This window comes from Talpa occidentalis, unplaced genomic scaffold (assembly GCF_014898055.3).
Source record: "Talpa occidentalis isolate TD23 unplaced genomic scaffold, MPIMG_talOcc4v2.1 talOcc4.16, whole genome shotgun sequence".
Lineage (NCBI taxonomy): Eukaryota > Metazoa > Chordata > Mammalia > Eulipotyphla > Talpidae > Talpa > Talpa occidentalis.
Window position 1 is genome coordinate 62033870 of NW_023601653.1, and position 15940 is coordinate 62049809.

General features: G+C 43.1%; 1 protein-coding gene and 1 pseudogene across 1 annotated transcript in view; both read left to right on the plus strand.

The window, feature by feature from the left end:
• Positions 1-15940, plus strand: part of DUSP16 (dual specificity phosphatase 16) — a 112811-nt gene that overhangs the window by 84089 nt on the left and 12782 nt on the right. The window contains exon 7 of the mRNA XM_054696438.1: positions 11434-11597. Within this exon, the coding sequence (XP_054552413.1) occupies positions 11434-11597 (164 nt within the window). The remainder of the gene's footprint in view (positions 1-11433; positions 11598-15940) is intronic.
• Positions 5005-5139, plus strand: LOC119248535 (U2 spliceosomal RNA; annotated as a pseudogene).

A 15940-nucleotide genomic window follows, 5' to 3' on the forward strand; every position in this document is an offset into this window, starting at 1 on the left:
CTTAATCCAGGCTGCAACTCTGTGTCTTTTTATTGAAGAGTTTAGTCCATTTACATTTAGAGTTAATATTGATATGTTAGCATCTGTATTTGCCATTATGTTTGTCTTTCCTTTGATTTTATTTATTTATTCTTTTAATAACTTTTTTTTTTTTTTGGTCTTCTTTCGTTGTTATTCGTCCCTCTGAGGTTCTGGCTTTAGGATTCCTTGTAATATTTTTTGGAGTGGGGGTTTAGTCGCAATGAAATTCCGGAGTTTCTCTTTGTCTGGGAAGGTCCATATTCTTTCTTCATGGAGGAAAGAGAGCTTTGCGGGATAGAGTATTCTTGGTTGGCATCTGTTTTCTTGGAGTCTGTTGACTATGTCCCTCCACTCTCTCCTTGCCCGTAGTGTTTCTTCAGAGAAGTCTGATGTCAGCCTGATTGGTTTTCCTTTGAATGTTATCTGTTTCTTCCCTCTTGTCAGCTTCATTATTTTTTCCTTGTCCTGGATTCTTGGGAGCTTTACTATTATGTGTCTTGCTGTGTTTTTCCTTTCGTCGTGGAAGTTTGGTGTTCTTATTGCTTCTTGTATATCAATTTTCAGCTCCTTCTTCTCATTTGGGAAGTTCTCTTCAATTATATCCATGAATATTTTCTCTGTTCCTACATCTCTCTCCTCTCCTTCTGGAATTCCTATAACTCTTATATTTCCTTTCCTCATGGAGTCAGATAGTTCCCGAAGTCTTTCTTCATTCTTTTTCCTTCGTACTTCTCTTTCCTTTTCTGTTTTGGTTCTTTTTATTTCTGTGTCTTCAAGATTACTTATTCGTTCTTCCATTTCATCTATTCTGCTTTCATTGCTTTTCCCAGAGTTCTTTAGTTCCTCCATTAATTCTTTGATCTCCTGCATTTCTCTTACTTCCCTCTTTAGGGACTCAATTTCCTTCTTCTGATCTATCACTTTTTTAATCATGGCAATTTTAAATTCTCTTTCTGGAAGGCTCAGAAGTTCTTCCAAGTTGCTGTCGTTGCAATCTGGGGAGTGGTTTTCTTTTTGTGGTGTGCTTCTTTCCTGAGGAGTTGTTAGGTTGCGTGTGGTTCTTCTACTCCCTACTGTCTGTTTTCTAATTTGTCGTATGCGTTGGGACACTGTGTTGCTCGGACTGACTGACATCTTGGGTGAACTTCTCCGCTCCCCTCTGGCTCTTCCAGGAGCCATCTCTGTCTTCTGGGGGAGCTTTCTGCTGGTTTTAGGCAGTTTTTACTGAAGAAATGTCCCTGTTCTCAAATGGCGAAGCGGGATGCAGTCCCTGCGCCTCCGGTTTCAGGCACACTCTTCTGCGCCCCCGGTCTGCCCCGGACGTGGGTGCCTGCTCCCTCTGTGGGCTCAGACTGCTGGTCGGAAGGGGCCTGGCGTGGAATAACTTCCCGGCTGGCCACTGCAGAAGCCTTCTGCCCTTTTCAAGCAGTCTTAAGAAATTTCCTGTTCTATGGGGTGTTAGTGACTTTTTTTTTCCTGGTCACTAGGTGGCGCCAGAGATCTCTCTTATTGTCCTTGGGGGGCTGTTTTTCGTCCCCCCCACCCCGTGGGACAGGGAACAGAGCGGGAATGGTAGGGTACACCTCAACAGCTTTGGGGTGCTGTGTCTGCCTTGTGCCCCACCGTCGTGGAGAACCCACGCCCCGAATTTTCGTGCCCCGGGTCTCAGTTCAAAGCCCTCAGTTCCAGGACGCGGGCTGTAGCCCAGTTCAGTGGCGCGGGAATGGCGCCTTTTGCACCGCTCCCGTGCCCGGGTGCCTGGTTCCTGCTCACTCAGGGAGGGACCTTCACCTCAGTGAGGACCTCCGCGCGTCTCCCCGCAAGCCTAGGTCGTCTCCCTGCAAGCCTAGGTCGCAGGCGCGGGGACCTGGGCAGCCGCGATTCCGGTCTGCACTTGCTTTTCAAGCTCCCCGAGCGTGCCGCGTTTCCGCGCCAGCTTACCGGCAGCCCGGGCTGTGTGCGCGTCTCCCGGGGTCTTTGTTCTTCTCTAATGGCGCCCGGAGCCGTTCGCTCACCGCCGCGGCGGATCCTGCAGGGTTCGCCTCAGCTCCCGTTCACGGGGTGTGGTGGCTGCAATAGTTCCTTTCCGCTCACAGTCCCGCTTGCTGCGTCGTTTCTTCTTGTGGGCCGTTTTGGTTTGTTGTTTTTCTCCCTCTCTGCCGGTGGGAGAGTGCCGCCTCTGTGGGCGGGGGAGGGGAGCAGGGTTCTGCGCTTCCCTCCCTTCTAGTCCTCTTTTATGGCCACTTTCTTCTTCGGGTAGTTCGCTGGCGTCACCCGTTTATCTTCCGTGTCCCAGTTCTCACTCGGACCTGCCGCTTTTCCTCCCTATTCACTTTTTTTAATGGGAGATCTTACTCGCAGCGTCTCCTCGCCGCCATGTTGCTCCTGGACCTTCTTTCTTACCCTGAGAGTCTTTTGGGGCATTGTGATCCAGGAATAGGAAGCAGATTCTGGGTCCCCACCCATGCCAACATAACTTTCGGCTTTGAATGGAACCAGGAAATCCTTTGAACACCAAAAATACACAAGTCTTATGTCCATCAACAGCTATTCATTTGTAACAAGGAAGGATTCAATAAACATTTATTGAATTCTAATTATGTGCCAAGCAATATGCTAAATGATGAGACAATTCCAAAGGTGTATAAGATATAATTCTTATTCACAAGCAGTGCACAATGTTCTGTAGCTAGAAAATGAAGAGGTCTCTCCCTCTTACACACATAATTACCACCAGATGATTGCTTTAAATTTGATAGAAGTTCTCAGTTGGCAAGGCCTGCCCAGATATGCTGGTATGGGAAGATATTTTTTTTAAGTATGACAAAATAGAGTTTAAAACTATCAGAAAGCACCTCACATTGTATGGGAAGATTATATAGTGAAACTTGATGCAGTGGTCAGTATATGTGTTGTTCAGAAGGTTCTTGACAAAAAATGTATTTTACTCTTCGTGATAAAAAGAATTTTGGAATATACTGCTATCATAGAGCTGTAACTTGCGCTTGCTTGTGGTTTGGAGGGAAATACAAAATGGGCTGAAAAGACTGAATTGCCGAAGGCCTGAGATGGGAGAGCACAGGTGTATTATTTCAAGTGATCTATTTGCTGTTATGTAGGGTGCTGGCACCCTACATAAGAATTAATATTAATTCTTACATTTCAGTGAAAACAGGCTGGATAATAGATTAGCATTGGATTATGAAGGGTTTTCAATGGATTGGTAGGAATTTTTTTATAATGGGTATTTGAGAGCAGAAAATATAACAAAACTTTATTTCAGGATTCTTAATCTGGCAGCAGAATACAAATGAATTAGAAAAAGAAACAGAAAAGTGGTTCAGAGGTGTTACAAATCTACCTAAGAATGAGATGCAAGGGTCCTGGACTAGGGCGGTGGCAGTGGCCAGCAGAGACATTCTAGAGACAAATCAGCGTGCTGGCATGCCAACAGAACGTCGCCGCAATGATGGAGAATGGGGAACATGAGCAGGAAAAAGGCTAATGTGCGTAACAGAAGAGTGGGAGATCCTGGCTCTCATTTATTTTAGAAATGTCAGTAAGTCTTTCAAGTGAAAATGACCAAAGGGTGTTGAAAATGTAAGAATTTGAAATGTTAGAATGGAATTTGGGACATCAAGCCCTGAAAGACAAACTTGGAAGTCCTTATTTTTCAGGTGAAAATGAGCAAATGTGATCTCCTTAATAACCACCTCCTCTGTGCTGACGAAAGTAGAGGCCTTCTCAGTCCTTGCTCCTCAGAGAGTCCCAGATGCTGTTGTCTTGATCCCTTACAGTCACTGGAGGACAGTGTCAGTGGGGGCTGCCTCTGTGAATCTGGCTGTCCTGCTTACAGAGCTTGTAGGTTTTTTTCAGCCAAGTGGTGGATTAAGGCCATATTCCATTTAATTGGTTATTCTGTTGCACTCTTTAGAACAATCTTTGTTTGTCTGAGGGCATTAAGAGTCCTGGCTGTGCGTGTGTGTTTTAAAAGGAGTTTCTGGGCTTAGTTAGGTATTGCCAGTTTGAAACATCAGCAAAATAGCTATCAAGCTACATCTTCTGAAGCCTCTTTTATTAAACAACATTCTGGATTTTGCCAATTGAATTGATCTAGATCATCATATTTTTTTTATTTTATTCTTACATCATTAATTCTTACATCATTTTTCATTTTTGCATAATGTATGCATTTTCATTTTGGTTATATTCCCCATACAATTCCCACTGCCTTATTCTGACCCTAATCCCTCTTCTCCTCCCCCCGCCTCCCACTGTAGTGTGTCTCTGGTCTATAATTGCTTGTTGATATTGATTTTTATTATATTGCAATTAGTCTTTTTCCTGGTCCCTTATTTAGGTTTTCTAAATTCCTGCTATGAGTGAGGCCATCCGGTATTTTTCTTTTTCTTTCTGACTTATTTCACTGAGCATGATCCCTTCCAGCTCCATCCATGTTGCTGCAAATTGCATGAGTTTTTTTTTTTGATTGCTGAGTAATATTCCATTGTGTATATATACCACATCTTCTTGATCCGGTCATGATCTAGATCATTGTATCTTGAGGAACAATTCAGATGTAGCTATTTGGAATCACAAGAAATGATCAGTTGCATTATTTTAGTATTTCATGATTTTTTACTGCTAGTACTTGAAATTTTTTAATTCATTTGTTGTGTATGTGAAATTGTTCATCCTAAAATAGGACATAGATGCTACTAATGTGGTTGAGAAAAAATATGCTATGTTCTCTACATTCTTGGAAATGATTGTGTGGTTTGGCTTCAGACAACCTGTATACCCTGCAGTATTACAGTTACACATTTTGTTTTCTCTCTTTGGGGGTACACAATTATGTGGCCCTTACTTTTCATTTAACTAATGTCAACTCTCCATGTATATGCAGATTGCTGGCCCTGGAAGATTCATCACTTGAATAATCTGTTAAGTGACTAGAGAAAAAATTCTCTAAAATTCAGACTAATTGCTTCTCGGCCTTTTGGCTAAGATCAAGTGTAAAGTTCAGACTAAATTAGCATAAAATCATTTGCTTGCTCTTATGAGCTGTTCAGATATATATTTCAACATTTCAGTTTCTAATATCAGAGGTGTCTCCTTTGTGTCATCTGTAATGCAGCAGATTTTATCTCCACTCTGGAGAGAACAGCTCCCCATAGGTACAGGTGTACTCCACTTAAATTCTTCCTGTATGTTCTGCCAAGTTCTTGCCATACGTCTTCCCAAACAAATGGGTTGTATTTGTCACATAAATGGAGTTTTTGTTTTACGAAAAGATGAAACTACATGAGAACTGTATTTTAAAACTGAAAATTATACAAGCTGAATAAAAATGATTTAGTATAAAAAATTCAATTTGCATATGGCTTTTTATAAAAATATCTTCCATAAAGTCAAACTTTGTTATAAATATGATTTTTGTCTGTAGCTGCCGAATTCACAATATGGGGGAAGTTAGTTGCCTTTAATTCTTCCTTCCTACTTTGGGCAACTCTGTCCATTGGTAAAGCTGTCAGCTTGCTTCCTAACTGAAGCATAAATGGAGAAATCCTCTTTTTGCCTGCAGTGAACCAACTGTAAAGAAATTATTTATCTCTAGTTTGACTGAAAGGATAGGGATCTGTTTTTAGAATTTAAGATTAAAATTTTTTTTTAATATCTCTAAGATACAGTAAAGGGCAGCTTTTGTTTTATATAAGTACCCTCTCATTAAAAAAAAAACACACCAAACTGATTTATAACCAATTACAAGGCTCAAAGGGAAGAGAAAGGAGTGACTTACAGAATTGTTCATTAGAGCTAATAAATGCATTTTGTTTTACTTGGCAGATTTTTTCCCCCCACAAATTGAATGGTGGGTCATCAAATTGTGAGAGAGATGCTTTTAAGAAACTTGGTGGAATTAGAATAAAGTGGTATATAAATTATGAATGCGCTTAAGCTTTACCAAATGTTTTCTCTGTCCAAAGTAATATATATTGGGTTGTCAGAGAAGTCATGATGCATTTTGCATAGAAAAAAATACGTCATGACTTTTCTGATAACGCAATATGTACTTTTGTTCATGAACATGTATTCTAGTGGACAGATTTGTGGGAGACCAACAAACAAATGTGGATTTTAACACTGTAGATTATCTGCCTGTCCATCCAAATCTGTAGAGGACAATGGTGTCTATGTGCCTCTGTCTACAGGTCTTCCCAACCCCTTTTCTCTGCAGATTAGGGGTGTCTGCATCGAACACATCTTACTTATATATCTAGCATCAGGGGAAAAGCAGATACAGCCATTCCTAGTGTCAGGTCTCTCTCAGGGAAGCAAATGTGGGTTATGCAACTTGCTATTGTTTGTAGTCCCAGGTGATGAATGGCATAAAATCCTGGACTAGGAGACACTTGGCAAGATGGAACCATGAATGAAATCCTTGAAATTCAAAAGTTATTTTAAAACTTTTTCAAGCAGCTAATCAGTTTTTCAGTATTGCTTTTCACAGTAAACAAAGAATAATGAACTGCTGTTGTGTCTTCCTGCAACGGAATCTAAGGTGGGGTCTGTGGGACACAGTTGTGACTCCATGCATCTGTCAGCCGCATGTGACATAATGAATTCCGATGCAGATCTGCTTTGTAAGAGGAAGAAGGCCATTGTGGACATGGTTCAAAACTGAGTTGCTGATGAGACCATAGATAGTTTTTCACGGGCTGGGGGAAACCAGGCAGTGTCTCATCTGTTGTTAATTAGCAAAATGAAACTGGGGTCACTAGAGTGCAACAATGAATGAAAGGTCAGTGAATGGAAAAAGCTGTCAATGGAGGAGGATGTCGGTGGAGTGGAACACTGTCACAGATAACATCAGGGAAAATGGGCTTTTTGGCTGAGGCATTGTTTTCTGGAAGTGACTAGGAGCCATGGTTAGGGACATTGTGAGCCAGGCTGAGCACTAAATGAATAACTCGATTTCAGCAAAATCTGCTAAATGATATGAAGGCTCTTCTGATATGGGCTAGAGATCAGCTGAAAAGATTCATGAAAAGGGTTTCTTTTTGTTTTTTGATGTATTTTATAACAAGTTATTGCTGTTGCTTGGCTTTTTGCTGGTTTTGAGGCTGAAACGTGTTTTTAGAATGCTTTCATTTATTTTGGTGCTGGCTTCAAATTTTCTAGGACCACACTCGCTTTTGAGATGTGCCATAGTTAAGGTGACTGAGGATCACTGTACTTATGAATGCCCAGGATGGGCCCCGGCTGACTGACTTGGGTCAGGATTGTCACCGAATTGCAACCCCTCTGATAGCCATTGTGTGGAGGCCAGCTCAAGAGCCCTTGGTCCCAGCCTCAGTCTCACTGCCAGCTCGCAGAAGGTGGTCACCAGCAAGCCAATGGCTCTGTTTGTCTTTACCTCGCTCATCTGTCAGGTTTCTTGTGACGTGCATTTAAAGAAGCTCTTGTGTCTCTGGTGTGCCTGACCTCCTTCCCATTTTTTCTCCCTCATTGAACCAGATAGCTTTGAGGGAAAACTTTTCCATTGAGTTGAGAAAGGCCTGTGGCCATTTTCTCCCGGTATTGAGACCATGTCAGCCCCCTTGGCTGGTGAGGGCAGGACCCCTTTGACACCAGCAGGATTGTCCCTGCAACCTGGAGAGAACTGAAGTGAATTCTCTAGTGAGTAGAGAAATATTGTGGCACAGAGATTGAGAGTGCAATCTCACGGTGTGGGCTCAGTCTTTCCACTCTCCTTGTTACCAGTTGAGTCTTTCTGTACCTCTATTATCTGTAAAAAAAAAAAAAAATAGAGCAGTTGAATTCATAAACTGAATAAATACTTGGAAAGGGCATAGAGCAATGCTTGTCACACAGTGAACATTCAGTAGTTCTATGATTACTTATTTGTAAGTATGATTATACATTTAAAATGGAATTCAGGGGCAGTTTCCTTGGGTTGTCTGGTTTATCCTTTCTCTGAGAACATTTACTGGAATACAGTTTTGTTGGATTTAAATAAGAGACCATCCCGTGGAATGTTTTGGACCCAGAATAGAAAAAAAACAAAAACAGTTCTTGAAGAAGCAGCCAAACCACAGGAGTTAATACAAGTTAAAATGCAAACTCATACAGTTAAATTATAATCAAAATAGTGTCTGTCAGTGACTGTGTGGGGTAGTTGTAAGAGAGGCAAAGAATGATGAGCCTCTCTAACATTAATTTTTACAAGAACCACTTTGGGGGAGAAACCTCACCTTAAATAACTATTAGGCAGTAGTGGGACTGAAAAGTAGTAGAAACAAAATATTTATAAAGTCAAAACAGTGATGCTCGTCTACCTGTGGCATTATTGGCTAATGCTTTTTTTTTTTAAATTTATATTTCTGGACCTCCCCGGTGGCGCAGCGGTTGAGCGCTGGGTTGCGAAGCCGGTTCGATACCCGGCTGCTCCCCGGCCACCAGAGGATGGTCCCACATGGCGCGCAGACCTCTCCTGCTGCCCGCTGCTCCCCTCAGCAGTGTACTTCAGTCCTTCTGCCTGCTCTGCTCCCCGCTCTGGCTCTGGTGAATTCTCTCACCCTCCCGCGCTTCTGACTGTACCCAGTGCTTGTATAAACAAAACAAACAAACAAACAAACAAATAAATAAATAAAACATGCCTCTATTAAAAAAAATTTATGTTTATTTTTCACTTATTTTTTCCATTGTTTTTACATCCTTGTTAATTTTTTGACAGTCTAGGATTTCTCCCATCAGGTGTGGTCACCATAGGATACTCTTTCTGAGATTGCCCCTGGGCTGTATTTGTAGGTGTAAGATTTCTACTTGACTCCATTCAGTGATTGCAGTGGCCTTAACTGTGAATCTAGTATATATGTAATCGAACTCTTAATAGATTGGGGAGAGGTGGCAGAGAACGGGTTGGGGAATTCCGTCCTGGAAAAAAAGTTTGGGAAACTTATTTGAATTAATTGAAATAAACCATTTTCTTCAGAGATGCTTTTTCGGAGCCTGTAACATGCTAATGTGTGTTCTAAGTGGCCCAGAGAGAGGGGATATGCAGTATTTGCTTACTTTTTGGACCAGTCTCCTTTCTTGGCAGGATGCTGGGGCACATTTTGGGAAATGTAACCATTTCACTTGGTGTCTCAGCTGAATGTGAAAGTATAGCTAAACAGTTTGCTCGAGGATGGAGGATGGAGAGAGGCCTCCCATGTGAGGTGGGCTTCTCAATGGTGACCCCTCTGTGGAAACAGTGATCATTGATACTTCCTGACTCCACCGCCAGGCTCAAAGTTCTTTACTTGATTTAACTAATTTAATCCCCTCAATGACTGAGGCAGGGGTGATCTCTACGCCCATGTTATTGAGAGGAAAGTTAATAGTCGAAGGGTTTAAAGACCTTGCTCACGTCAGACAAAAACGGTGAAGCTAGGCTGTGAGATCACCTACAAGAGCCTGTGTGCCCTCCCTGCTGAATGATGGCAGGACACTTGTGTGTAGCTTGTGTGCCATGTGTACACCAGGAGGCTGTTCCTGGGCAGGAGGACAGCAGGAGCGTGTGACATAACAGTGAATTCTGTGTAGCCAGAGTACAGGCTTGGAAGAAATGGTATGAAATGAAACTGCACCAGTGTGGATTCTGAAGGCCTTGTCAGTCACTCAAAGCTACTTGGGGTTTCTGTGATGCGAGCGCCCACTCTTTCCTGCAGGCTACTGTAAGACATTTAGTAAGCCAACTGCTTGTGAGCAAAAACCTTGCAGATACTTAGGTTGGTGGCTGGGGGTGCACTTTTATATTTCACAGATGGCACAGTTGTCACCATCTCCCTGCCATCCTAACTCTGCTGCGTGACTGCAGTGTGTAGACCCTAGACACAGGCATCCAGCGGGTGACACAGGGGGCATTAAGTGATGACAGTCCCCTTCTCAACCCCTTGCAGTTCTTCAGGATTTAAGCGCATATTTTGTATGATTCTGGAAAAGCTAGTAGACTGTAACTCAAGGACACAAAGAGAAATATTTCATGAGATTTTAGTGTCTTAAGACTTGACCCAAGAAGTCAAGGTAGGGTTTGGGGAGGCTGCCCTGTCTTCTGAGAAGACCTAACATGTTCATTGTTTTTATATTTAATAGTATTAAAAATACATAACTATCCCCAGATTCCAAATCTCTTCAGCTCCTGAGTGTGGATAGCAGTGATTTACCTGAAAATGTATCAGTATCTGGTTGGTTCCTGGGTTTGGATTTGGTTAACCAGGACTATTGAGATTGGAAAACCCAATGGAGATCTTGCTCATTTTTGTTTTCCTAAAGAGGTGAGGGTGTATTGGGCTGGAAAGACCTCTCTTCACTAGGGTGGCAAACCCATGACTTACTGAAGGTCATAGAGCATTCAGTCCAAGGACAGGACTAGAAAAACTCAAATTCTTCTGAGTCCAGGAATCTTGCCACAGGCCTTCATGTACAATAAGTAATTGGGATCTAACAACACTTCTCTATGGGGCTCAGCACAGTGAACAGGAGACCCTGAGACTCTGTGGTAATTGGAGGAACCTTGACTAACTGCCCAGGGAATTCCAAGGACTCGATACAGAGAGTATTTAGAAGAGTCACAGAGAATGTTTGTGATATCTTTGAAATTAAAAACCTGTAGAGTAGGAACATGTAAAGCCAATTCTAGAGAAAAATGTTAACTTGATCCATTTTATTTTGAAGAAATAATCTCTTGCCTCAGTTCACTTTTTTATATCCCTGTTTTGCTTCTGTGAGTAATTATCTTGGCCTCATTTCTTGCTACTGACTTTAAATCCTCTTTACATTCCAAAGAGCATTCCCATGGCGGGTTGGCGGGTCAGGGGGAGAGCAATGAGCAGTTGTGAGGGACTGAAGATGAAGAGGGTGAGACAGGGAGGACTTGTTAAGGGTCCCCAGGACTTGCTCATCCTATTGTGGCCAAGACTTGATGGTGGGATCGCATCTCAGACTTTGCAGCCCCAACTGTAGAAAGGAATACAGGTGCATGGGTGCCCACATGCATCTGTGAGCTTTTTTAAAGATTTATTTTTTATACAAGCACTGGGGTACAGGCCAGAGGTGCCGGGAGGGTGAGAGAATTCACCAGAGACAGAGCTGGGAGCAGAACAGGCAGACGGACCAAAGACACTGCTGAGGGGAGCAGCGGGCCAGGCAGGAGAGGTCTGCTGCGCCATGTTGGAATCTCCCTGGCTGTCCAGGAATCAAACCAGCGCTGCAGAGGCTGTGGACCGCTTCACAGCGCTGCACTCAACCCGTGCCACCGGAGAGGCCCTGGGTTTTTCTTTTTAAACTGTATTTTAAACAGTATTTGAATAGCTCACACAGGCTGATTTTTGTCTTTGTACCTGACTACTTTTACAATTTTATTCTTAGGTGGCTTTGCCGAGTTCTCCCGTTGTTTCCCTGGCCTCTGTGAAGGAAAATCCACTCTTGTCCCTACCTGCATTTCTCAGCCTTGCTTACCTGTCGCCAACATTGGGCCAACCCGAATTCTTCCCAACCTGTATCTTGGCTGCCAGCGTGATGTCCTCAACAAGGTGGGTGCTTGAAAATATCCCTCACTATAGGGCTATTATTAACAGCTGCAGAAACAGTGATCCCCCATTAGCTGTCACTTCCAGCACCTCCCTCCTGGGGGCTCCCCAGCCAGCAGCATCTTTTGGAATCCTCTTTTGTTTGATGAAATTGATTACCCCAAGATACTGAAATCATTGTCATAGTTGCTTGTCCTTCTTAGGCCCAAGAGACCTGGAGCAGGATGGGACTTTTCAGAAGTTAATAAGCCTTACTTTCCTATGGTACCCGTTATTCCATTATCGTCTTGGCATACTCAGGAAGGCTAATACTGTCTAAGTTATTTCATGTTTAGAAATGTATTTATTTACTGCAGCGCACTGAAAAAACACTCAGGTGGGCTTGGATCAAGGAAGAGTCTGCTGGAGAGGACAAGGGCTGAGAGTATGTGTGCAGGTGCCTGTCTGAGGCTTGCTGGAGCAGTTTGGTTGAGAAAGAACAAGGAAGAGCTTGATTCTTGCTGGAAAGAGGTGGGGTGGGCCAGACCAAGGCGATGTCCATTAGAGAAGCCCCCAGTGATTGAGGCCATTGTCTGCATTGGCATATCGTCCCTGAGGACATAGACTTAGAAGCTGCCTGACAAGTACACTGCATGTGTTCTGAGCCTCTTGGAGGGTAACATTCTTCTAAAAGTTCTCATTACATTACCTCTAATTGAAAAAGCAGTCAAAGATCTCAATTCAACCATTGGTTGTTTATAAGAACCCTTTGTGAAGGGCCTTCATTTTTTTCCTTGAGTGAGAGAATTGGACTGACTGTGAACCAGGCTTCTGGATTGGCTGGCTTTAGGTATTCCAGGCATACCCTAAAATTCCTGCTTTTCCAAAATTTTGCCTCAACACTGTTGTGAATATGTCTGCTCTTGCTGTGAGATCTGCCTTTTTGAAATGTTAATGGCCTGTGCTTGTAGGCAGCCTTTCTAATGGGGTCACCTTGCCTTTGAGCATATGGTTTTCATTAACTCTCTTTTAGAGATAAGCAAACTGTGTCACAGAAAGTAGAGTGAATTTCCTACAGTCACATGCATCCCTGGAGCAAAGCTGGAACCCCTTTATAAGGATGCTCATATCAGAAAATAAACCAAAATAAAATTGCTACTTAAGAATCTTATTTGGAATTATCCCCAGGAAACTTTAACCCGTCAGTCAGCAGGCAAATTCACAAGTAAAGTTGCTTCTGTCATTTCTGTTGCTTCTGCCATAAAGGGCTCATGTATTTCACTAAAGGGCTTTTCTAGGTTTCCAAGTGTGTCAGTGAACTTGGTCACTGGCACCTGGGGTTGAGGACAGAAAAGCCCAGTGTTCTTTAATTGGCTTCTAAGTGTGTGACTAAATGGGATGTGTGCATAGATGCACTGAGAGAAAATGGTTGTAGGGGATGAGAGGGCTTACGGGAGTTCATGGGAAAACAACTCTGGTGACAGTTGTTAGGGAAGATGGTTAGAGGTTTTACAACAGATGTGAGAAAGTCTAAGGGTTGCTGAGCAATGAGAAGGCACTGCTTCGCTGAATGGCTAAATAGAAACTGGCATATTTAACCTCTAGATTCGTTGCTGAGGGCACTTTTAATGCTGAAGGTGATTTTAGAGCTCATGAAGGCAGGTTCCTTCATTTGGTGAGCGAGACAATTGACATTCCAGAAATGTTCAATGGATTCCCCAAATAACACCCACCCACCTGAGTTTTAGAATCACATTTGCTTTGATTTTACAGCTAGCACAAACCCATCTTCCTGCTCAGGAGGAACACTAGACTTCTTTTCTTCCTGAAGATCTTGAAGATGAAAAGTTTGCCATCTTACCTAATAGTATCTTCTTTTTTTATTAAAATGTAGAAGCTGAGTAGACAGAAGGATATGTGAGCTATTGGGGCGGTTCCTGAAGGAGAGGGTACAGATGTTGGGAGTTTAGTAGACAAAATGGATATGATTACTCAGAGAGAAAATACAGATGGAGCAGAGAAAAAGACTAAGCACTCAGTCTGGGTCCAGAGCATGTCCACATTGAAGGCCTGGGAGGTGAGAAGTAGATACTGGGGAAGGCTATAGTAGTCCAAGAAGCAAGTGAGCAAAGCTTTCTCTTCGGAGGAACAGCAGGGAATGAGACCATCAGCTGCAAGTGGGGATGGGAGGGAAAGTGCATCCGGGAGAGAAAATAGAATGACTGCCAAGGAGCATGGCTTGTGGGTGAGGTCCGGCGATGCTTCGGAATGTGTTTGTGGCTATGTACAACTGCCTGGTGCAGATGCGGACTAGGTGGAGAATTTAATTTAACCGGGGCTGTAAAACCAAGGGAGTGGAGAGAAGTGATGGTGGGACAGAAGAAATGAGGGTAAAGAAAGAGAGCGACTATAGTGATTGGCCCCAGAATTTAAGTTAGGCTTGGTGGAAAAACATGGGGACGAAGGACAGACAGACTGGAGGTTGGATCAAGAGATGTAGGTCTTGGAGTGATTGAAGGATTCTGGGGTGAGTGAAGAGAGGGTTATGGTCCTTGGTGGGTTGGGTGAAATGAGGGAGGGGTGTGGTTATTGATAATGACAGAAATCAGAGTAGGTCTGGAGTAAGTGCTTGAGGGGAGGAATTCAGAAACCTGAGCTGAGCGGTCAAGGTGTCAGAAGCATATTTGACAGCCAGAGAAGAAAGATTGTTTTATCAGTAGAAAGCATGTGGTAGCAGACTTCGCTCAAAGTTGAGCTAAATATTAAACAGCCTCAATGACCACTCTCTGGAAGCTTAAAGATTTTGTTGTTTATTTATATTCTGTTAAGCATACTTTACACAACTGAAACGGAACTGAATGGATTACATATCTCTTTATAATTTGGTGAGAAGTCATTGACACACATCTGTGAATAAAGCAATGACTATTCTGTAAAATAGTCAGATGCATTCTTTTTTTTTTTAAGAATTTTATTTATACAAGAACTGGGGTACAAGTCAGAGGCATGGGAGGGTGAGAGAATTCACCAGAGACAGAACAGGGAGCAGAACAGGCAGATGGACCAAAGACACTGCTGGGGGGAGCAGTGGGCGAGGCAGGAGGGGTCTGCCACACCATGTGGGAATCTCCCTGTCCCTCCAGGAATTGAACCCACGCTGCAGAGGCTGTGGACAGCTTCACAGCATGGCACTCAACCTGCTGCACCACTGGGGAGGTGCCCCGTTCTTTTTTTAAAAGATTTTATTATTTGTTTATTTGTTTATTTACTCTTACAAGAACTGTGGTATAGGCTGGAGGTGTGGGGGTGAGAGGATTCACTAGAGATAGAGTGGGGAACAGAACAGGCGGATCTACTGAAATACACTGCTGAAGGGAGCAGTGGTTAAGACAGGAGAGATCTGCCGCACCATGTGGGTCAGCTCCCTGGCTGACGATAGCTCGATAGTGCCAACTCCCCCCACTCCCCACCGTGCCACCAGAGAGGCCACAGACCTATTCTTCATAACTATATAGTTCCCTCTCCGATCCACTGTGAGAGACATGGACATAAGATGCCCTCTCAACCACTTAAACATCCTTTCATAAAAAGCATGGAGAAAGCAAGTTAATATAACAGTCCTATGAAACTTCAGGAGAAATATAATTGACTTTGGAGACTTCCTGACATGGCTGCCCTGGTGGGCACAGGGCGCTCAGTCCACCATCTGAGTAGCGGGCTCAGGAGGCGCAGTGTGTGTGTTCTTAAACATGCACAGGTCAGGGCCTCCCTGGTGGTGCAGGGGTTAAGTCTCAGCATTATCAAGCTATCATCAGCCACTGTGGCATGAGTTCAGTCCCTGGCCAGGGAGCAAACCACATGGTGCAGCAGACCTCTCCTGTCTCGCCCACTGCTCCCCTCAGCAGTATATTTCAGTATATCTACCTGTTCTGTTCCCCACTCTGTCCCTGGTGAATTTTCTCACCCCCCACACCTCTGGCCTGTACCCCAGTTCTTCTCTGCATTAAAAAAAAAAAAACAAAAAATTGTACAGGCCAGTGTGCTGCATGGTTACATTTATGTACATTTATGTGAATATTACACACACTGATGAAATATGAGTACAGGAAGGGAGTTGGTTTTTCTATGTTCTAGAAAGTCCAATGTTCTGGAAAGGTGAAGGAAAGACAAATTACATTTGTCTGTAAAATATTTCACGAAGTGTCATAATCTGAAAGGACTCTATACTATTATAGTTTCACAAGCTCTTGCTGTCCTTTAAAGAAATGGACCTTGTAGTTTGTTGAGATGCATTTGGTTGTGATTTGCATTTCAGGTTAAAATGAAAAATTCCATTATATTATTTCATTTTCGATGATTTCTTCCTT